Source organism: Chelonoidis abingdonii, chromosome 13 (genome assembly GCF_003597395.2).
Source record: "Chelonoidis abingdonii isolate Lonesome George chromosome 13, CheloAbing_2.0, whole genome shotgun sequence".
NCBI lineage: Eukaryota > Metazoa > Chordata > Testudines > Testudinidae > Chelonoidis > Chelonoidis abingdonii.
Genome location: NC_133781.1, coordinates 869833 through 892949, shown reverse-complemented (window position 1 = coordinate 892949; position 23117 = coordinate 869833). Strand labels below are relative to the sequence as shown.

Sequence of the window (23117 nt, the reverse complement as noted above, 5' to 3'; positions counted from 1 at the left end):
GAGTGTAACACTGATGCTTAATTGCTGTATTTCACTTCTGAAAAAATGCTCAGAATCATCCCATGTCTTACAAGTCAAAAATAAATAAATAAATCAACTGAAATTTCCAGTGTGGTCTAGTGTCTGTAGGCACTGATCTTCTGTTAGAATTAACAGAAATAAATCATAGAACATGAGAGTTGGAAGGGACCTCAGGAGGTTATCTAGTCCAACTGCCTGCTCAAAGCAGAACCAATCCTCAACCTTTTTTTTTTTGTCCCAGAACCTGAAATGGCCCACTGAAGAAGTGAGTTCATAACCCTGGGCTTAGCAAGCCAATGCTCAGGCCACTGAGATATCCCTCCCCCTATCAATTGGATGATATATCCTGGTATATTTAGCCTTTCAGTTCATGTAGAAAAGGAGCAATTTTAACCCCCTCACAAGAGATCAGTTTGTTATAATTTATGAAGTTGTGTAAATTCTCCCTTAGTTCCTGTGATGGTGATGTGGTGAGGGAATGACAATCCGTCTTCTGTTTCCCGACATTAGCTATGTAACAGTAATAAAATACAGCTCTTTGGGGGTGGGTCTTAGGAAGAGGCAGAACCAGGTTGATGTGCAACCCTAACTGGGGAGTGACCATCCTCGCTCCATAATAAATGTAGGATGATAACAGAGAAGCAAAAAAGGCACTAGGGTGGTGGGGGGAAGATGCTGTCCCTGAACTTGGAGTCTAGAAAGAATCTGGAATGTGTGATCCAGGCTAGTAAGATTGTATCACCATTCACCACCCCATTGAAAAGTCATGGAAGATGAGAGACATTATAGAAGACTGGAAAAGGGCAAATATAGTGCCCATCTATACAAAGGGAAATGAGGACATCCTGGGGAATTACAGACCATTCAGCTTAATTTCTGTACCCAGAATGGAGCAAATAATTAAGCAATATATTTGCAATCACCTAGAAGATAATGAGGTGATAAGTAACAGTCAGTATGGATTTGTCAAGAACAAATTGAGTTAAACCAACCTGATAGATTTCTTTGACAGAGTAACAAACCTTGTTGATGGGGGGAAGTGGAAGAAGTGGTATATCTTGACTTTAGTAAGAAGTGGTATACCTTGACTTTTAGGAAGAAGTGGTATATCTTGACTTTTGATACTTCTCGCATGACTTTCTCATAAATAAACTAGGGAAACACAACCTAGATGGAGCGACTGTAAGGTGAGTGCATAACTGATTGGAAAACTTTTCCCAGTTTTCCTACTCTTTTCCCAGAGAGTAGTTATCAGTGGTTCACAGTCAAGCTGGATGGGCATAACGAGTGGGGTTCTGTAGGAATCAGTTCAGAGTCTGGTTCTGTTCAATATCTTCATCAATGATTTAGATAATGGCACAGAGAGTATGCTTATAAAGATTACTGTTTACAAAGTTTATAAAGTTGTGTAGCTCAAAAGCATCTCTCGTTCACCACTAAAAGTTGGTGCAATAAAAGATATTACCTCACCCACCTTGTCCCTCTAATATTCACAAATCAAAGTCATGCCCCTGTTCCGAAGGTAGTATAGAAATGCAGTCAGGAAGACGGTGCTCACCTGTAACTACAAGACAACCCAAACTTGAAGTGATGAGGTCTTGTTTCTCAGGGTTCGTCGGCCAGGGGTTCTTGATGTGCCTCTTTCTGCAGAAACTGGGAGAAGGTAGAATGGGAAATTTCTATTTTCCCTGCCCCTTACTCTAAGAACAAGTGGAACTTACAACAAAATTAAAGGTGGGTGTAGTGGCGTGGCTGCCCCATTCCTGCCCTGAAGGCGTTAAAAGCAGCCCTGGAGAGGGCTGCGCCTGGGTAAAAGGGATTAAGAACAGCTGGGGAAGCTGAGTGAGTAGCTGACCACAGCTGTGGCCAGCTCAATCACGGCCCACCTGGCCCTTATAAGAGGGCTGTGGGCCAGAAGCAAAACACCCACTCTCTCTAGCTTCTTGAAAGAGAAGAACCTGGCTGCCTTGGAGCTGAGAAGGGCACCTGTGGTGGAGCAGGACTGGGGAAGGGCAGAGGGAGCTGGGGAACTCCAGCCAGGTAAAACCTCAGGCTGCAGGCCTTGCTAAAAGGCAGGGGTGGCTCCAGGCCCCAGCACACCAAGCACGTGAGGGCGGCAGGCAGGCTGCCCTCAGCGGCTTGCCTGCGGAGGGTCCGCTGGTCCCACAGCTTCGGTGGACCTCCCACAGGCAAGCCACTGAGGGCAGCCTGCCTGCTGTGTTTGGGGCAGCAAAAACCCTAGAGCTGCCCCCGCTAAAAGGGCCAAATAGGTACTGGGGCTACAGAGAGGCAGCTCAGAGATAGGAAAAGGTCCTAACCCCCTTGCCGATGATGAGTGGTTTACAGAATGCAGTCTGCCGCAGGGAGTGGGGGATACACAATGACTGGCAGTAGCCACTGAGGCAAGGTGTGGATAGAGGGTGGGGGTTACTTTGGGAGGGGAAACTCAGAGTGTGGGGGCACTACCATGGGGCAGCACGCTTAGATAAAGGGGCACCGAGGTCTGAGAGGGATACGGGGGCTAGTGGCAGGCGAGACACCAGCCTGCAGAGGGTGCTCTGGGCTGGAAGAACTAATTCCCGAGACAACCAGCAGGAGACCCCGTGCTGGTGAGTCATTGCCCCTCCCCCCCACACAGTGGGCAACTTAAAATCTATAAAGTGAAATACTTATTCACCCCAATTGTAATTAAACTGTGGAACTTACAGGGATGCTGGGAGATCAAGTTCTAGCTCATGCCAGGGTCCCCTCTGTTTCAGCAAGACACTAACAGATACAAAGGTGGAATTAGTCTGGCTCACTTGTGGGTTAATATTAATAAAATGGGAACTAGAATTATAAAAAAGGGTTTAATGTTTGGACTCTCTTGAATGCTGCATTAATCTCCCTTGTAATGTCTGTTCCATATTGTAATTTAATATTTGAGCGGTTGTAGTGAGCTTCTGTGAGTAAGAAACACCACACAGGAGAGGCACATTAATGAGCGTGAAGAGCTGCTCTGCCACAGAACTTAAGCCTCTCCTGAAAAAGGAAACCTATCAATACCAGTTAGGGTGACCAGATAGCAAGTGTGAAAATCAGGACAGGAGATGGGTGGGCGGGGGGTTAAATGACACCTGTATAAGACAATGCCCCAAATATCGGGACAGTCTCTATAAAATTGGAACATCTGGTAACACTAATACTGGGTGGGCTATAGGTGGATATTGCAACTGTAATCTCCCTACAACTGGATTCAGAAACAATCAACAAAAGGACTAGAGACTTAGTGTTCTGCTCTCCTCCCTATGAAGATGAGTCATGGAAGTGGATTGAGTTTGCAGCTCAGAGCAGATGGCAGGAGGGGGATAAAAACCCCAAGCAAAAGGAAATAGGGATCTCTATGCTGATTGTACGCTTGGGGCAGGGTGTTTCTAGACATTAGCAAGAGATCCCCAGCTGCTTAGCCTGGGTTAGTCCTAAAGGTCAAATACAGCTTGCTGCTGAGAGAAGCGTGTATTACTTTTGAAACCTGAGACTGTGACTCAGTCATGGGTCTGTTTGCTTGCTTTCACCTTGTAAATAACTCTCCTTTCCTTTTCCTATTTAATAAATCTTCCTATACAGTAGTTCACTATAGAATTGGCTCCAAGCGTCGTCTTTGGTGTGAGATCTAAAATGCAATTGACCTGAGGGAAGTCAAGAGTAACCTGAAAATTGCTGTGATCCTTGGCATAAGGGGTCGTGTACCACAGATACACTCACCTGGGTGGCTGGACAGAGCGGCGCAGCCAAGTGGAATTTCTGGGGGCACTCTGTCAAGGCTGTTAAAGTGCCTGAGGAGTTTGCACTCAGTGCAGTTGGTTAGTGAAATCTACGTTTTGACCTGACAACCAATGAGGGCTTTGTGCCCTGGTTTGTAACTATCTGTCCTGAGTTTGGCACTCACACTCTTGCATCCCCATTGAGAGCATCACACTCACTGCCACAGGAAGTCATAGATATGAAAGACTTAACTAGATTGCAGAAGAGATTGGATGTTCCTGATAGCCATATAAATATCCAGAGTTATCATAATAATGGCAACAATAGAGATTGGCTTAAGCCCCAAATCATGAGGTTTAATAATCTTTCCAAAACTAACTATTATAGACCAACACGACACATGTGAGGGGAGATTATCCCAGAACTGCTATTGCAGTGTTCTTACATTTGCCTCTGAAACATCTAGTACTGCCTGCCCTCGGAGAGCAATAAAGGCCAGAATGGTCTAATCTGGCAATTCCTATATTACTACATTCTCCTAGAGCGACACAGAGAAACTCCAAATTCCAGTTAGTTCAATAATCTGCACTTTTGATATTTCAGCCTCTGACAAGCTGTTTCCTGAAAAAAACAGCAGACCTGGCACAGATAACTGCGTAACACTTTTTAGTGAAGATTGATATAAAAATCATTTGAGAGGAGGTTGTCAAACTGTCTATAGGATTGCAGCATTAATTCTAATAGGAGATTTGGACATCCAATTCCTAGGTGGCTTCAAAATCTCAACCATAGCACCTAAGCGATGTCTATACCTTGTTTATTCCCTGGGTTCAGCTGACTCAAGGATTTTCTTGCAACCTGCCAGACTCAGATACAGTGAAACAGTTTATTTACTTTTAACTAAAATAATTTATTTTTCAAGTTCCCTCTCATCCTCCTAATTTCATTCTTACACTTTACTCACTTAACAACCCATTTTAATATTTCTTTTTATCAGCTTCACTTAGTTTTGATTTCCATTATTCTACTCCAGGCTTCACTTGTCTCTCTCTCCAACCAAAATTGGTTCAGTAAAAGATATCACCTCACCCACCTTGTGTCTCTAATATCCTGGGACCAACACGGTTACAACAACACTGCTAACAATATTCACAAAGCACATTCATGCCCCTCTTTGGAAGGTGGTGTTGAAACACCATCAGGAAGAGGGTGCTCACCTATAACCACTGGACAGCTCAAGTTTTTAGTGATGACCTCTTATTTCTCAGGGCTTGGTGGCCAGGACTCGGTTTCTTCCACTGAGGTAATTGGGTCCCATCATTCAGTAGAAACTGGATTTGCTCAGCAAAGACACCTGCATTTATGTGAATGGATGAGCAACTGCTGCGATCTGTCTTAGAACATTGATGAGCTGGTGCATGTGATCTACCTTTGGAAAATGGGCTTCCCCTTTGATTTAATAACTGTAAATGCTCTCTCATATTTGTATTCTTTCTTCATGCTTTTCAGTATGGTCCCACTTCAATCTTTTTCCCACTTGGTTCATTTTGTGCCTCCAAAGCACTGTAGCTAACAATGCCCAACGTGACTTGCAATTATACAAATCCCATTGTACATCATTTTTTGCGTAAAGATCCTTTGAGGAAAATATTTTAGATCATGATTTAGACATGCAAGCTCACCCCTGCGGTGCCTCCTGCTGGTCTCTCAGGGAATTAGCTCTTTTATCAGCCAGGAGCACCCTCTGTAGGCCGGTGATTCACCTGTCTTCTGGTCTCTGTGTCCCTCCCTGGATCCCGGTATCCCTTTAACTGGGGTGCTTCCCCCTGGCAGTACCCTCATAGTTTTGGGTCTCCCCCTCCCAGGAGAACCCCCAACCCACTATCCCCACCTCGCCTCAGTATCAGGTTACCACCAGTCATCATCTATTCCCCATGCCCTGGGGCAGACTGCAGTGTCAGCCTACTCATCACTGGCAAGGTTGGGTTTGGACCTGCTGCCTTTGCCTACGCCTTGGCTGCCCCCTGCAACACCCAGTACCTGTTGGTCTTGTTCTAGGCCGCAGCCTGGGGCTTTCCAGGCTGGAGTTACCCAGCCCTGCTCCACTCAGGTACCTTGCAGCCAGGTCCATCTCCCTCTACAGGCAGTGGGAGACTGACCCTTCTGGCTTCCCTGGCCGCCTTAGAAGGCCCTGTTGCTCAGTCTTGTGCATGGCCCCAGCTGCAGCCACTTCCCCTAATCAACCAGTGTTTTACTTTGCCCAGCCCCAGCCCTCTGCAGGGCTTTTCCAACCCCTTTCAGGCTGAAGCAGGTGGTCACCCCACTACACATGGACAAACACCAGCTTACATTTTTGGGAGATGCCTGTCCAAGGTGATGGCCACTTATAATATACTTGCACTGCCCTTTTATTAGTATTCAAGAGATGCTGCCTTCGAATGGGCATTTTTGAAAGTAGCTGCCCATATATCACGCTTACAACATGCTGCCACCTAGTGGCCATTTTACAGTATAACTTTCCCATTATTGTATTGGCTACTGAAATCTTGGTTACTGGTCAGTGTTTCTGACACTGCCCTTCTCATTTCCTCTGCTCTGCTGCCATCTAGTGTTAATTTCTCAGAATGATAGCCTGTTGCTCTCGGTTCCTCAATGGATTCTTCCTGCTATAGCTTGACTCTCACGCCACCTGGTAGCCATTATTTAGTATAACTAAAAGCCCATGACTCACTCCATAACATCTACTACTAGCCACAGTTCATTACGCAGCACAGAGGTCCTCTTTTCTTCAGTGCTCTCTGCTCAACACTTATACACTATTATACAGCTTCACTTCCCGTCCCTCCACCTCCTCTGTTGGTCATTTGGCAACATAATGTCTCCTTTCTTGCCCTTCCACTTTGGCTGGTGTCCACTGTGTCAGTCTTGTCTGTTTAAGTGGAAGGATCAGGGATGGAGGTGGCTATATCCATGGTCACAGCATGGAGTTTTTACCTGGCTATCAGGCAGAGTGGAGACAAAATTTTAACCAGTTTTTTTTATATCTATAAAAAACCATCCTGATGACTGTTTGACAGACCTGACCCTAGGAACAGCCTCAGCTACATTGGCAAAATGCCCAGCTGGGTCAAAAGGTCAGCCGTTCTGGGTCAGATCAATGGTCCGTCTAGCCCAGTATCCTCTCTTCCAACAGTGGCCAGTGCCATAGCCTAGGGACACTATCCCTGCCCATCCTGGCTAATACTCACTGATGGACCTAACCTCCCTTAACCTATCTTTGGGTCTAGGCAGTCCCTGTTCCCCTGGCTTGTGAGTCTACCTCTTTGTTTTCCCAACCTCCCCACCTTCAAGAGACCAGTGAGCCTGGAGCTATTGCTTTGCTGGAGCTGTTCACAGCTGGGCGTAGCCAAGATAAGAGCTATGAAATTGTTCCTGGTGACGTGTGCAGAGGTCACTGCTGGGCCTAGTGGATTGCATCCGGCCTGTGTGAGTTCAATGGAGGTGGTAGGTTTGCGTAGGTGAGAGAGAGAGCTTGGGGCACTGGGCCTGATGTAAGACATGAGGTCTGAACTATAGTCAGCAATTTCCAGCCACGCCTGAACCAAAGTCACGCCAAGTATTACAGCAGATGTTTACAAGTTCACTGTCCAATAAATGACCCAGGCAAAGCTATTACTAGTGTTGCTAACACACAGGCACTCCTAAGAAGCAACAGATATTGGGTATGTGTGTGAACACACTCCAGGAGATTAGCCCAGGCACATCCTGACCTAACACCAGATAAGAGGGTTTGACCGAAGTGATGAATAGGGACGTTTTGCCTGAGACACCTGGAGCAAGGTACAAGGGGAGGTAACAAGCAGATGTCATGAAACACATGAGGGAGGATGTAAGTTGTTTGTCTCAGTCTATAAATGTTGGGGTACCTCAGTTTCACCTTTTGTGTGGTCTAGGGGACAGCAGAAATTCCCCCACCTGACTGAGCTGCTTCTTGGCACTGGGCACCCATATGTTAGTGTATCTGTAACCACAGATCCAGGATGCTAGAACTCTGCCTTGAGGGCACTAAACCTGGCTGAGTGCCTTTGTCACCAAACCATGCCTGTGGTCTTTCTTGCTGGGTAGTACTATCAAGGTCTGCTGAACCATCTGTCTGCCCAGGCCTGCGACAGCATACGGAGACAGCAGGCAAACATGTCAACTGGCAACAGATTGCAGAGGACTATGATGGCAAGAAGCACAATTACAGGAGTGGCAGATTTCCCACGAAACATCCCCATCTATGCTGCCCCAAGAGTTACTATTTTTATTGTCCAAACATGTATTTTGACCCAAAATGGCTTTTATGGATATAAAAAATTGGTTAAAAATTGGTCTCCATTCCACCTGGGGTCCAGTTAAAAATTCCATGATGGTACCACAGTTATGGCCACCTCCCTCCCTGGTCCTTCCATGTAGATGGACAACAGTGACCTGAGCTCTGGCTGGATTCTGCGTTGTATCATTAGGGGCATAAGAAACGATCTGTAGCAACAAATATGATGATGTCACCCATTGTGTTTTGTTTATATTAGACTATCTGAATTTGCATGACAACACTTTATTATCTTACATAGAGAAACAATGAACACGGGATATATCCAGTGATTTACTTTCATTGTTAGTGGATTTTGTGCATTACACAACATCAGCTCTGTGCGGTTTCAGATGCTGTACACACTCCTCACAGAGGGTGAACATTTAGCCAACACCCTGGAGAAAAATACCATCATACTGTGTGCATTAGTGCTGAACATGAGAGAGTGACAGAGCTGTCAAGATCCTCACTTTCCTGGAAGATGTGTTACATGGACACAGCGGGGGACCACAAACACTATCTCAGTAACTCCGTGCAGATCATCTCCTTTTCTTTTTCCTTTTCTTTTTCACATTAGTGCTGAGATTTTCAGTGGGAGTTTTCAACTTAATTTTAATGGGGGCTGATTGCTTAAATCAGCCGGGCAGCTTTGAAAACCTCAGGCTAAGTTATTCTCTTGGAGTCTCTGCATATTTGGGGAAAGCCAAATATTTACTGACTGCTTTGCACAAGGCTTCCTTGACTTCTCTGTTTCTCAGGCTGTAGATGAGGGGGTTTACCAAGGGAGTCAGGACCGTGTAGCAAAGAGAGAGCACTTTGTTCAGGTCTTTCAGTGTATCATGTTTCGGTAGCAGGTACACAATCATTATGGATCCATAGAAAATTGTCACCACAATCAGGTGAGAGGAGCAGGTGGAAAAGGCCTTTTGTCTCCCAGTGGTGGAAGGGATTCTCAGGGATGGTGGAGAGATGCACATTAGGATGGTCAGGGTGTTAGGAGGAATGGAGGCAGGGTGAATAGAGACTAATTGATGAAAGTCACCAGATGACCAGGGGTTCACTGCAGGAAGTTGCCATCAGTGGATGCATCATCACTTAGAAATGGTCAATTTCATTTGGGCCACAGAATATAACGTGTGATAGGAATAGACTAGATAAGTAAGCCAAACCAAATCTTAACCATGACCAGCAGCCAGCTGGAAGCAAACCTGCTATTCATAGAGGTTAATAGTGCAGGGTTTACATATTGCTAAATATCCGATCATAAGGACATCGCTGCTAGAGATAGCATTCTGTACATGCCAGAGAACCACAGAAATACAGTTGTGATGGCAGCCACTGACTGAGGATGGTTTGTGTCCCAGTCAGGAGACTGGCAGCAACCTGGGCAGGATGGTGAGATGTAGCAGGTCTCCAAGCAGGACAAGTTTGCCAGTGAAGAACAGGGCTGCACAATGAGCAACGATGACGGTGTTCCAGCCGGTTGCCATGTAGATCACTTGGAACACAGGAAGAGAATAATTTGCAGGTCAGGGATCCCAATTCCCAGATAGAGAATCTGTGATGTGTTTGGTTTCCCCAGTCTCTGTCTGCCATGGTTTGAGTCCAGGAACAATAATAGCACACTTGCATTGATTTGGAAGAACATAGAGTATATAATGTTATTAAGTGTCATGAATTAATTCCATAAATATGTTCGGTAACCCCTCTCTGTCCTAGATTAATGGCGTGCAGAATTTTAAGCCTTAAATGTAAGTTGGACAAAGTTGCGCAGGAATCTCAGTTTATTTCTCAGAGTTTGAGACAAGGTGGGTGAGTAATACCTTTTATTGACCAACTACGTTGGTGTTAGTAGCACAATTGGACGACATAGAGCCTTAGGTTTGGCATGATAGGACTCTGGTTCCACTGAGATTTTTTTCTTTTTATCATCTGCAGAAACGGATCATTAAAAGAACCTGCAGTTCCGGAAGGGAGGTGTAACTGGTGAATTCGTTGATGGCTGTTTGGTTGCGCCAGTGTCTGTCTGCCAGTTGAGCCTAAGGAACAATAAATCTTTCAGAATGAATGGAAGGAGTAGATTTAAAAGTTAATCAAATCTCATGATTATTCCTCAATTGAGTAGAAACTTCCCTCTTTCCCTGGTAAGGCTGAAATTTTAAGACTAAATGGAGATTTTGCCAGAGCAAAGTGCCAGGAGTCTCAGTCTGAGGATGAGAACTTGCGCGAGTGGGATTATAGGGGTTTTATCATGGATATCAATGACTACTATAGACACCCAGTTCTAATGGACCAATACGATGGTAGACAGAGAATGGATCGTCCGATCATATTATTCATCTAGTGACCATAGCCAGAGCTTAACAATGGGTTGTTGAAACGCTGTAAATTTTCACTTGCTGACAATGGCAGAATCAACGTGTCTTTGGAGTCAAAATCAATAAATACATCAACTGAAATCTTGGACTGAGATTTCCAATGTGGTCTAGTGTCCGTAGGCACCGATCTTCTGTAATAATTAATGGAAATAAATCTAACAATATATCCTGGTATATTCAGCCTTTCAATTCTCTGTAGGAAAAGAAACAATTTTCACCCCCTCACAAGAGATAACTTTATCATAATTTATGAAGTGGAGTAAATTCTCCCTTAGTTCCTGTCATGGTTACATGGTAAGGGACTGGCAATGCCTTTTCTGTTTCCCGACATTAAGTATGTAGCAGTAATAAAATACAGTTCTTTGGATGGTGGGTCTTAGGAAGGGGCAGAACCAGACTGATGTGCAACCCTAACTTGGGAGTGACCCTCCCCACTCCATAATGAGTGTGAGATGATAATACAGGAACAAGAAGGGCACTGGGGTGGGGGGAAGATGCTATCCCTGAACTCAGAGTCTAGAAACAATCTGGCATGTGTGATCCAGGCTAGTAAGACTCTGTCACCACTCACCACCTCACTGAAAAGTCATGGAAGATGGGAGACATTCCAGAAGACTGGAAAAGGGCAAATATAATGCCCATCTATAAAAATGGAAATAAGGACAATCTGGCGAATTACACACTAGTCAGCTTAACTTTGGTATCTGGAAAAGATAATGGAGCAAATAACTAAGCAAACTATTTGCATACATCTAGAAGATAATGAGGTGACAAGTAACAGTCAGCATGGATTTGTCAAGAACAAATCATGTCAAACCAGCCTGAGAGCTTTCTTTTACAGTGTAACAAGTCTTGTGGATAACGGGGAAGCAGTCGATGTGGTATATCTTGACTTTAGTAAGGTTTTTGATACGGTGTCACATGGCCTTCTCAGAAACAAATGGGAAATACAACCTAGGTGTACAAGGTGGGTGCATAAGTGATTGGAAAACTGTTCCCAGGGAGTAGTAATCAGTGGTTCACAGTCATGCTGGAAGGGCATAATGAGTGGGGTCCTGCAGGAATCAGTTCTGGGTCTGGTTCTGTTCAATATCTTCATCAATGATTTAGATAAAGGCATACAGAGTATGCTTTTAAAGTCTGTGGATAATACCAAGCCAGGAGGGGTTGTGAGTGCTTTGGAGGACAGGATTAAAATTCAAAATAATCAGAACAAACTGCAGAAATGATCTGAAGTAAATAGGATGAAATTCAATACTTCCACTCTACTCTGTGCTGTTCAGGCCTCAACCGCAGTATTGTGTCCAGTTCTGTGAGCCACTTTCAGGAATATGTGGACATTTTGGAGAAAGTCCAGAGAAGAGGAACAAAAATGACGAAAGGTCTAGAAAACATGACCTACGAGGGAAGATTGAAAAAAAATTGGGTTTGTTTAGTCTGGAGAAGAGAAGACTGAGAGGGGACAAAACAATTTTCAAGCACTTAAAAGGTTGTTACAGGGAGGAGGGGAAAAATTGTTCTCCTTAACCTCTGAGGACAGGACAATGAGCAATGGGCTTAAACTGAAGCAAGGGCGGTTTAGATTCGACATCTGGAAAAACTTCCTAACTATCAGAGTGGTTAAACACTGAAATAAATTGCATAGGGAGGTTGTGGAATCTCCATCATTGGAGCAGATTGGACAAACACCTCTCCGGGTATATCTAGATAATACTTAGTTCTTCCTTGAGTGCAGGTGACTGGACTAGATGACCTCTCGAGGTCCCTTCCACTTCTACAATTCTATGATTGGGGCTCACACTAAGCTGGATCCTCGGCTGGTGTAAATCAAGGTAGCTTCATTTGTGTCAGTGGGCCAGATCCTCAACTGAGGACCTGTCACAGGACATGGATCGCACACTCCATCTCTGAAATTGTGCTATGAATGCTGACTGACACTGCAGTGGGAAGGTGAGGCTAAAACTGTTCATATTCATCTGAAGAAGAGCTCTGTGTAGCTCAGAAGCATCTCTCATTCACTACCACAAGTTGGTCCAATAAAATATATTCCCTCACCCACCTTGTCCCTCTAATATTCACAAATTCCATTCAATCCTCTGTTTGGAAGGGGATATAGAAATGCAGTCAGGAAGATAGTGCTCACCTGTAACTACAAGACAGCCCAAGCTTGAAGTGATGAGCTCTTGTTTCTCAGGGTTCAGGGGCCAGGACTCAGGATCCTCAGCTTGACGGTCCTCTTTCTGCAGAAATTGGGAGAAGGTAGAATGGGGATCTTTTGTTTCCCCTCCCCCTTATTCCAAGAACAAGGGGGGCATGCAACAAAATTAAAAGATGGGCAACTTAAAATCTATCAAATGAAATACTTGTTCACCCAAAGTGTAATTAAACTGTGGCACTCACTGTGATGATGGCAGACCAATTTCTAGCTCATGTCAAGGTCCCCCGGTCTCAGCAGGACACTAACAGATATACAGCAGGAATGAGTCTGACTCACTTGTGGGTTAATATTGATGTAAGCAGAGTCAGGATGAGCTGTACCCTGACATCTGGCAGGGAATTATGGTGAGTGTGGAAAAGAACTTAGGGGGCTGATCTTGTTTGCATAGGCACAGCCACTCCGTGTAGCATGAGCCCCAAATGGTCACTTTGAAAGCTGTGGGATCCCCAATTTCTCGGTTATTGGGGTAGGAGGAATAAAGTGTTGTTACCCTGATTATGTGAATGAAGGACCATGAGTCAGTTTTATGACAGGGTCTCACCACCAACTAAGTAACACCCACTAGACAAGGGGTTCCAAAACCCAGTGAATAGAGAGAAGTTGGGGGCAGGTGTGTGTACCTGATGGCATAGGCCCCTTTTAAGAGCTTGACACACCAATTGCACCTCCTTCTGTCTCTCCACTGTTGAATAGCAGAGCTAATTTTGATTCTATTAGAAGTCTAGCTAGAGGCTGCTGAACTGAATTCACTTTGTGCCAATAGTGCACTGGGGATCCCCTACTACAAGCTGAAATTAAGAGCTGAAACCACTAAAAGAGCTAAAATTACTGAGCTGAGATCACTGAGTGCTGTGTTAACTAGTGGGGGAGCCTGAAGATATATTGCTAAGCAGCTGACAGAGCAGTTTGCAGGATGGTTGGAGTGGCGAGTGCAGTGGAGTGGAGCAGCTGGTGGAGTAGAGCAGCATGTGCGACGGTTGGAGCAGCCCACAGAACAGTGAGTGGAGCAGAGCGGTGCAGTTTGCGGGGACGGCTGGAGGAGAGGAGTGGAGCAGAGTGGCTGGAGTAGCAGAGCCGTTTGTGGGGAAGGCTGCAGCGGACCTCCACGGAGATGGGGGGCAGTCGGCCTCAGCCCACATAAGGTGCCCGTTAACACCCCATGTGCTCCTCCCCCCAATTCCACCCATGCTGGGGGGAGGGTAAAACTCTGCAGATGAACTTTTGAACTCTGGAGCAACACTGACCAGGAACAGAGACTTTTGGGTTGTTGGACTTTGGGGTGATTTGGACTTAAGACACTGAGGGGAAAAAGACATTACCAGACTTACTTGGAGGTGGGTCTTTTGCTCATGGTTTGTGTTATGAATCCTGTTTGTGGTATTTCCCCAATATAATGCCTCATTATTTCCCTCCTTTATTAAGAGGATTTTGCTACACTCAGACTCCGTGCCTGCGAGAGGGGAAGTATTGCCTTCTAAAGGCGCCCAGGTGGGTGGAATGTAATTGTCCCAGGTCACTTGGTGGGGGCTCGACCTGGTTTTCCATTGTGTTATTGAAACGGAACCGCTGGATACTGAACCCAGCCCTTGTTGCTGCCAACTTAAAGGGGCAGAAGGGTTACATTAATAATATGGGTATTAGAATTATAAGAAAGTTTTGAATGCTTGTCACTTGCTACCTGCATTAATCTCCTCTGTAATGTTTGTTCCATATTGTAATTTAATATTTGAGCAGCTGTAGTGAGCTTCTGTGAGTATGATCTCTATGCTGATTGGATGCTCGGGGCAGCATGTTTCTAGGCATTCACAAGAGATGCCCGCTGCTTAGCCTGGGTTAGTCCTAAAGGTCAAATACAGCTGCTGCTGAGAGAAGCCTGAAAAAGCCTGTATTACCTTTTGAAACCTGAGACTGTGACTCAGTCATGAGTCTGTTTTCTTGCTTCTATCTTGTAAATAACTCTCTTTTCCTTTTCCTGTTTAATAAATCTTCCTATACAGTAGTTCACTATAGGATTGGCTCCAACTGTCCTCTTTGGTGTGAGACCTAAAATGCAATTGACCTGGGGGAAGTCAGGAGTAACCTGAATATTGCTGTGATCCTTGGTGTAAGGGGTCATGGCAGGACAGACCGGTGCAGCCAAGGAGGCTTTCTGGGGGGACTCTGTCAAGGCTGTTAAAGTGCCTGAGGAGTTTGCACTCGGTGCAGTTGATTATTGAAATCTAAGCTTAGACTTGACAACCAATGAGGGCTTTGTGCCCTGGTTTGTAACTGTCTGTCCTGAGTTTGGCACTCACACTCTTGCATCCCCATTGGGAGCATCACACTCACTGCCACAGGAAGTCATTGATATGAAGGACTTAACCCGATTCCACAAGAGATTGGATATTCCTGATAGTCATATAAATATCCAGAGTTATCATAATAATGGCAACAATAGAGATTGGCTTAAGCCCCAAACCATGAGGTTTATTAAACATTCCAAAACTAACTATTATAGACCAATATGACACATGTGAGGGGAGACTATCCAAGAACTGCTGTTGCAGCGTTCTTACATTTGTCTCTGAAACATCTAGCACTGCCCACTCTCGGAAAACAATACTGGACAGAATGGCCCTTGGGTCTGATCTAATCTGGCAATTCCTATGTTACTACATTCTCCTAGAGCGATACAAAGAAACCCCAAATTCCAGTTAGTTCAATAATCTGCTCTTTTGATATTTCAGCCTCTGACAGGCTGTTCCTTGAAAAAAAGTTGACCTGGCACAGATAACTTGTAACATTTTTTGGTGAAGATCGATACAAAAATCATTTGAGAGGAGGTTGTCGAACTGTCTATAGGATTGTGACATTAATTCTAATAGGAGATTAGGACACCCAATTCTTAGGTGGCTTCAAAATCTCAACCATAGCACCTAAGCGATGTCTATATCTTGTTTATTCCCTGGGTTCAGCTAACTCATGGATTCTCTTGCAACCTGCCTGACTCAGATATAGTGAAACAGTTCTTGTTATTTAGTTTTAACTAAAACCATTTGTTTTCCAAATTCCCTCTCATCCTCCTAATTTTATTCTTATACCTTACGCACCTAACATGCCATTTTAATGTTTCTTTTTATCAGCTTCACTTAGTTTTGATTTCCATTATTCTATTCCAGGCTTCACCCTAGTTATCTTGAGCCAGATCCTTGGCTGAGGACCTTTCACAGGGCATTTATCTCAATTTCTCCATTGTTAAATGGTGCTATTAACATCGACTGGCACTGCTGTGGGAAGCTGAGGCTCAGACTGCTAATATTCACAGAGAAAAGGTGAGTGAGGAAATATCTTTTATTGAATCAACTTCTGCTAGTGAGAGGGACAAGCTTTTGAGAGCTAGAGAACTTGTCTCTCTCTCCAACCAAAGTTGGTCCAGTAAAAGATATCACCCCACCCACCTTGCCTCTCTAATATCCTGGTACCAACACAGTTACAACAACACTGCAGACAATATTCACAAAGCACATTCATGCTCCTGTTAGGAAGGTGGTGTAGAAATGCAATCAGGAAGAGGATGCTCACCTGTAACCACAGGACAGCTTAAGTTTTGAATGATGACCTCTTATTTCTCAGGGTTTGGTGGCCAGGACTTGGTTTCTGCCACTGAGGTACTTGGGTCTCATCATTCAGTAGAAACTGGATTTGCTCAGCAAAGACACTTGCATTTACCTGAATAGATGAGAAGCTGGTGCGATCTGTCTTAGAACATGCTCTTCCTCCTCCATTTACGAAGTGCATGGAAGGCTGCATCTCCTGTGATTCCACCTCTGCAGAGATTGAGCCTGGGGAGTTAGCGCTGTATTTCTGTGCAGACGGTACAACAACTGTCCTCATGCAACCAAACTCCCTCACCCAGAGGAATCGCCTTTCTGCTACCAGCTATATGAGGTCATTATTGTGCATGGGTGAAATGTAATGTAGCGGCCCTGGAGTGCATGGCCATGCAGAGACTGAGACTACTCAGCAATCTTTGCTCATGTCAATTTTCCCATTGCCTTCAGTGGAACAATTGCACAGGAAACAATGGCTAAAATAACTCAAGCCTGCCAGATTGGGTGCTGAAGCCACACAGTTTAACAGACACACAGGAAACTGAATGTAAAGTAAATGTATTCCATAGTTTGCAATTGAAAGATCTGGATGAAAGAATCTCTCTCTCCCAATCACACCCCCAACAGAAATATTTCTCCCAAGGAACTTTGCTGTTATCAGTAATTACTAATGTTTGTTTATTTAACAATATTCTCACCCTTCTGCTGATTGGCAGCAGAATTCAGGGTCTTGTTGATTGGTTTCCCATTGGAAAACCAGTGATGTGGAGTATGGGTAGTTTCTTAGTGTAACATGTTTGTTTTTATACTATATACACCAGTCCTGGAACAGAGATGACCAAAGACAATATGCTGGAATCCTCCTTTTAGGGATCTCAGCCCATATGTCAGGAGCAGGACTAGCATGCAAGGACCTTCCCCAGCACAATACTTTCAGCCCAGGACCCTAAGAGTGAAAGCTGGGTCATCACCAGTGAGTGGGAACTGGGCAAGGCAGGGTAATTCTCTGTATCACCTCTCTGACAAATGTAGCTGTGATTCTCTCTAATGCTGTTGCATCATGAACTAACTCCACATATTTTCCATGCAACAGCTTCAGGGCTGCATCTTAATAGCTATTGCAATAGCTTCTCTATAGTTCCAGTGTGGTTCCTGGGATGTGCCCTGTGGGTTGCCTGACCATTTTGTGTGTTGGATTCTCGTTTCTGAGAGATTCCTGCCTCTCCCAAAGGAACAGAATATACCAGACTGGGAGAACTACTGGGAAGCCACCAGACAGGTGGGAAGCACAATGTTGTGTTTCCATAGGAACATAGGAATTGTCAGACTGGATCAGACACAAGGTCCATCTAGTTCAACATCCTGACAGTGGCTAGACTCAGATGTTTAAGAGGAAGGTGTAAGAATGCCCCAGGAGGCAGAGGTGGGATAATCTGTCCCCCTTATAGCTCTCATCTGGATCTCTAATACTTAGAGATTGGCTCAAGCCCTGAAGCATGAGGTTTAGTATCTTTTCCAGAATGTTGGTTATCATTAATTAGGATAACTCTGAGCATATCCATGTAAATATCCAATCCCTGACATTCCAAACATGTTAAACCAACCTGATAGTTTTCTTTGACAGGATAACAAGCCTTGTTGTTGGGGGGAAGTGGTAGATGTGGTATATCTTGACTTTAGTAAGGCTTTTGATACTGTCATGCATGACCTTCTCATAAATAATGAGACCATTGTTTCTTGTTCTGTCATCTGCCACCACCGAGAACAGCTTAGATCCATCCATTTTGGACCCCCCCCCTTCAGGTAGTTGAAGGTTGCTATTAAATCCCCCTTCGCTCTTCTCTTCTGCAGACTAAATAACCACAGTTCCCTCATCCTCTCCTCATAAGTCATGTGCCCCAGCCCCCTGATAATTTTTGTTGCCCTCTTCTGGACTCTCTCCAATTGTGGGGGGACCAAAACTGGACACAATACTCCAGGTGTGGCCTCACCAGTGCTAAATAGAAGGGAATAATTATTTCCCTCGATCTGCTGCCTATGCTTCTACTAATACAGCCCAGTATGCCGTTGGTCTTCCTGGAAACAAGGCCACACTGCTGACTCATATCCAGCTTCTCATCCACTATAATCCCCAGGTCCATTTCTGCAGAACTGCTGCTAGTCATTCTGTCCCCAGCCTATAGCAGTGCATGGAATTCTTCTGTCCTAAGTGTAGTACTCTGCACTTGTCCTTGTTGAACCTCATCAAATTTCTTTTGGCCCATTCCTCCAATTTGTCTAGGCCACTCTGGATCCTATACCTACCCTCTAGCATATCTATCTCTCCCCACAGCTTAGTGTCATCTCCAAATGTGCTGAGGGTGCACTTCATCCCATCATCCAGATCATTAATAAAGAAGTTGACCAAAACTGGCCCCAGGACTGATCCCTGGGGCAGTGTGCTTGATACCGGCTGCCAACTTGACATCGAACCAGTGATCCAATCCATACTTCTTCTACTTGCTGGCAAGAATACAATAGGAGACTGTATCAAAAGCTTTGCTAAAGTCAAGATATATCACATCCACTGCTTTCCCCATGTCCACAGAGCGAGTTATCTCATCATAGAAGGTAATCAGATTGGTGAGGCATGGAATTGATTAATGGACTATAAGATGGATAGAAAACTGGCTAGATTGTTGGGCTCAATGTGTAGTGTTCAATGGCTCAATGTCTAATTGGCAGCAGAGTGCCCCAGGGGTCAGTCCTGGTGCCAGTTTTGTTCAACCCAATGATCTGGATGATGGGATTAATTTCACCCTCAGCAAGTTCACAGATGACACTAAACTGGGGAGAGAGTTAGATACACTGGAGGTTACGGATAGGGTCCAGAGTGGTCTAAACAAATTGGATGATTGGGTCAAAAGAAATGATAAGGTTCAACAAGTGCAGAGTCCTGCACTTAGGAAGGAAGAATCCCATGCATCTCTACAGGCTGGGGACCAGAGTCTGCTTCCTTCTTCTCCATCTGCTGACTTGCTTTCCTCTGATGTGCTTTTCTTTCTCGTTTCCTTTCTGTCCATGTGTCATAGAATCATAGAATATCAGAGTTGGAAAGAATCTCAGGAGGTCATCTAGTCCAACTCTCTGCTCAAAGCAGGACCAATCTCCAACTAAATCATCCCAGCCAGGGCTTTGTCAAGCTTGACCTTAAAAACCTCTAGGGAAGGAGATTCCACCACCTCCCTAGGTAACCCATTCCAGTGCTTCACCACCCTCCTAGTGAAAAAGTTGTTCCTAATAAATCCAACCTAAAACTCCCCATTGCAACTTGAGACCATCACTTCTGTTCTGTCATCAGGTACCACTGAGAACAGTGAGTACCACTAAGATCCATCCTCTTTGGAACCCCTTTTCAGGTGAGCTGAAAGCAGCTATCAAATCCCCCCTCATTCTCTCTTCTGCAGACTAAACAAACCCAGTTCCCTCAGCCTCTCCCCATAAGTCATGACTTCACCCTCTAATCATTTTTGTTGCCCTCCGCTGGACTCCTTCCAATTTTTCCACATCCTACTTGTAGTGTGCGGTCCAATACTGGACACAGTACTGCAGATGAGGCTTCACCAATGTCAAATAGAGGGGAATAAACATGTCCCTTGATCTGCTGGCAATGCCCCTAATTATACAGCCCAAAATGCTGTTAGCCTTCTTGGCAACAAGAGCACACCATTGACTCATATCCAGCTTCTCATATCCAGTATCCTGGAAGGTGCATCAGAGAGAGAAAGAGAAAGTGTGTGAGTATTAAGGGAGCCTTAAGCCAGTTCTGAGCAGACTCCATGTCCTCAACTCAAACTGATCATGAACCAATGACGCAGCATTGTATTTCCCGGGTTGGCAGACAACCTGAAATTCTAGCCCCAAGACAGCTCCCTTAGCCATAGTTGACCCCTGCCTGAGTGCACCCCACCTCAGCCAGAGCCCCTCTGCCCTGCCTCACCCAGAGCTCCTATCTCTCATTTCGAGGCCCTTTCTCAGTGTGCACTGCCTCAGTCTGATCTTCTGTAATTCACCCTGGGGCCTTTCCTCAGTGCCCCCACCTTTGCTAGAGCCCATCTGTCTCTCACCCTCCCCTCCTCAGCACTTCCTGTCCCAGAGAGATCCCCCATCTCTCTCACCTCCTCCTCCTGCATCTGGCTTCCCTCCTCAGCCACAGCCCCATGTGTCTCACCTCATCCCCCCCATCTCTCACCTCCCACTTCAGTGTGACCTGTCTCTCACCACCTGCCTCAGGGCTACCTGCCTTTGCCTGAGCCCCCTCGCCTCTCACTTCCTGCATCAGCCTGAGCCCCTGCACCCCTCGCTTCCCACCTCAGCCTGAGCCCCCATCTCTCACCCTGACCTCACCCTGAGCTTGTTATACCAATAAAATAAAAACCATCAGGATCTTATTACAGGGGATAAGACATTTATGTCACATTTATTGTAAACATAATAATAAAACAAAAGATAACAGTAAACTACATTGTTTGGCTACTTATTCCTATCATTTATTTATTTCTTATGTATATACATTCATTCACACAATCATTTATTCAAGTTCTCTATAGATGTTATAGTTACCAGCCTGAAAGTTGCTCATGACAGAAAACTGGCCAGGTATCCTGTACACAAGAGTGGAGCCAAGTCCATGTCAGATGCTCACCTGATGCTCCTGGAGGGTGGTAGCAGAATCAGAGACTCAAAGTTGTTAGTCTTTAGAGTCCATTTTTATAGGGATTTATTCCTATGTCCATCTATGGGAATTGCCTCATCCTGCTGTTGCTGAATCAATCAGTAGATGGCACATTCCTGATGGCTCCATGCTGTCAGATGCTTGTTTTTTTCATCCTTTGAGATGGTGCAGTGGATTCCAGTTTGCTCTCCAGGGGTCATCTGGTTGTTCCCACTTGCAGAGCCGGTGCAACCATTAGGCAGATTAGAAGGCTGCCTAGGGTGCCAAGATTTGAGGGCACCAAAAAACGGTGCACAAAATATCTGGGATGCTCACCCCGCACTGCGGCTTTGATCAGCTCTGGCTGGCCGGCCGGGAAGTGATGTCATTCCTCCTCTGGCTGCTGGGGGCGCTGCACTGCTCCCTGTTGCTCTGGCTTTTCTCAAGCCCCGCCTCACTCCCCTGAGCTCTGCAGTAGGGCTGGGCCTGCAAGCACAGAGACCCGGCCCCAGCTGCCCTCAAAGCCAGCCCCACCCCCCCACAGAGGCCTAACCCTCACCATGTAAGACTGCGTAGGGCCCCAGAATATCTAGGGATGGCCCTGGTACCCGCCACCCTGCCTGCAGCCAGCCCCTGCTGCGCCCCCCCGCCCTGCCTCCAGCCAGCCCCACACCCCCTGTCTCCAGCCAGCCCCACACCCCCTGTCTCCAGCCAACCCCTGTCGCACTCTAGTGCCTGAAGCCAGCCAGCCCCACACCTGTCAGGTTATTCATTTATTTTCATTAAATATGTAGACTAAATAATAAAATTAATAAGTTTTCAAGCCGAAGGTGTATTAATTCTAATGAACAATGCCATATTATGCAGTATTCATTTTTGAAAGTTTATAATTGATGCTCTGGGGGAAGGTGTGGGAGAGGGCAGTGCAAGGTGGAAGTTTTGCCTAGGGCACAAAGTATTCTTGCACCAGCCCTGCCCACTTGACACCTTCTTCTGCGGATGGATACTGTATTGCCAGGCTGGCACCTCCCTGATCATTCATGTAACCCAAGCACTCATTCACAGACATTCCTTCCTTTAATCACATTTATTTTACTGTCTCCACTACTTTCGGGGTGTTACTAATTTGTCTGAGACTCCCTGCCTTTTGATTACAGAGGGAGGGTTTTTTTCTGTGTAGCCTCTAAGAGCAGTTGCTGTTACAATGTATCAGTTTTAAGTGCAGCAAAGTGTCCTGTGGCACCTTATAGACTAACAGACATATTGGAGTATGAGCTTTCATGGCTGAATACCCACTTCGTGGGATGCATGCAGTTTTAGGTGGGGAGTTAATTAACAGTTTACACAGTGTCAATTACAAAGTATCGCCTAGAGTCAATTGCTGGGTCAGGCTTACAGCCTCAGTTAATTATAAAGTATCAATTATAAAGCAGGCTTAAAGAACAGAGTCAATTGACTGTTGATAAGTTTTACTTTCTGGAAACGGATGCAATCAATGGACAGTAGCTTGTACATTACCAATAAATCCAAGAGATCTTTTACTTGGCAATGTTATGAGAGCAATTATGGGGAATCACTTTCATTTCTAATAGAAACCTTCTTTAATATCCCTACAAGCTAACCTATCACCTCCCACCTAAACAAGAGCCCCGCTCTCCCTTCCCGCCTCAGTCCAAGCCCCCCTGCCCCTCACTTTCCCCTCAGCCCAAGCTAACCTATCACCCTCCTGCCTAAACAAGAGCCCCCCACCTCTGACTTCCCCCCGAGCCTCTCCCGTCCCCCCTTAGCCTGAACTTCCCTGCCCCTCACTTCTCCCTCATTGGTCTCTCCCCAGCCACCCAACTTCAGCGCTTCCCAATACATAAATGGAGCTGCCTTAGGGCTTTGCACCTGGCCTGAGCCCATCAGCTCCCTGCTTCAGACACAGCCCTGCCCGCAGCTCGGCCCCACTCCTAGTCATAGAATCATAGAATCAAAAGGTTGGGAAGGGACCTCATGAGGTCATCTAGTCCAACCCCCTGCTCTAGGCAGGACACTTTCCCTAAATAATCCCAGCCAGGTGCGGTCTAGCCGGACCTTAAATAGCTCTAAGATGGAGATTCTACCCCCTCCTAGG

The 23117-nt window shown here is 45.5% G+C and overlaps 1 protein-coding gene across 1 annotated transcript in view; it reads right to left on the bottom strand.

The window, feature by feature from the left end:
* Nucleotides 1-8790: 8790 nt before the first annotated feature.
* The window catches only part of LOC116828088 (olfactory receptor 6N1-like), a 101646-nt gene continuing 87319 nt past the window's right edge, over nt 8791-23117 (bottom strand). The window contains exon 2 of the mRNA XM_075072066.1: nt 8791-9079. Coding sequence (XP_074928167.1) covers nt 8791-9079 — 289 coding nt within the window. The remainder of the gene's footprint in view (nt 9080-23117) is intronic.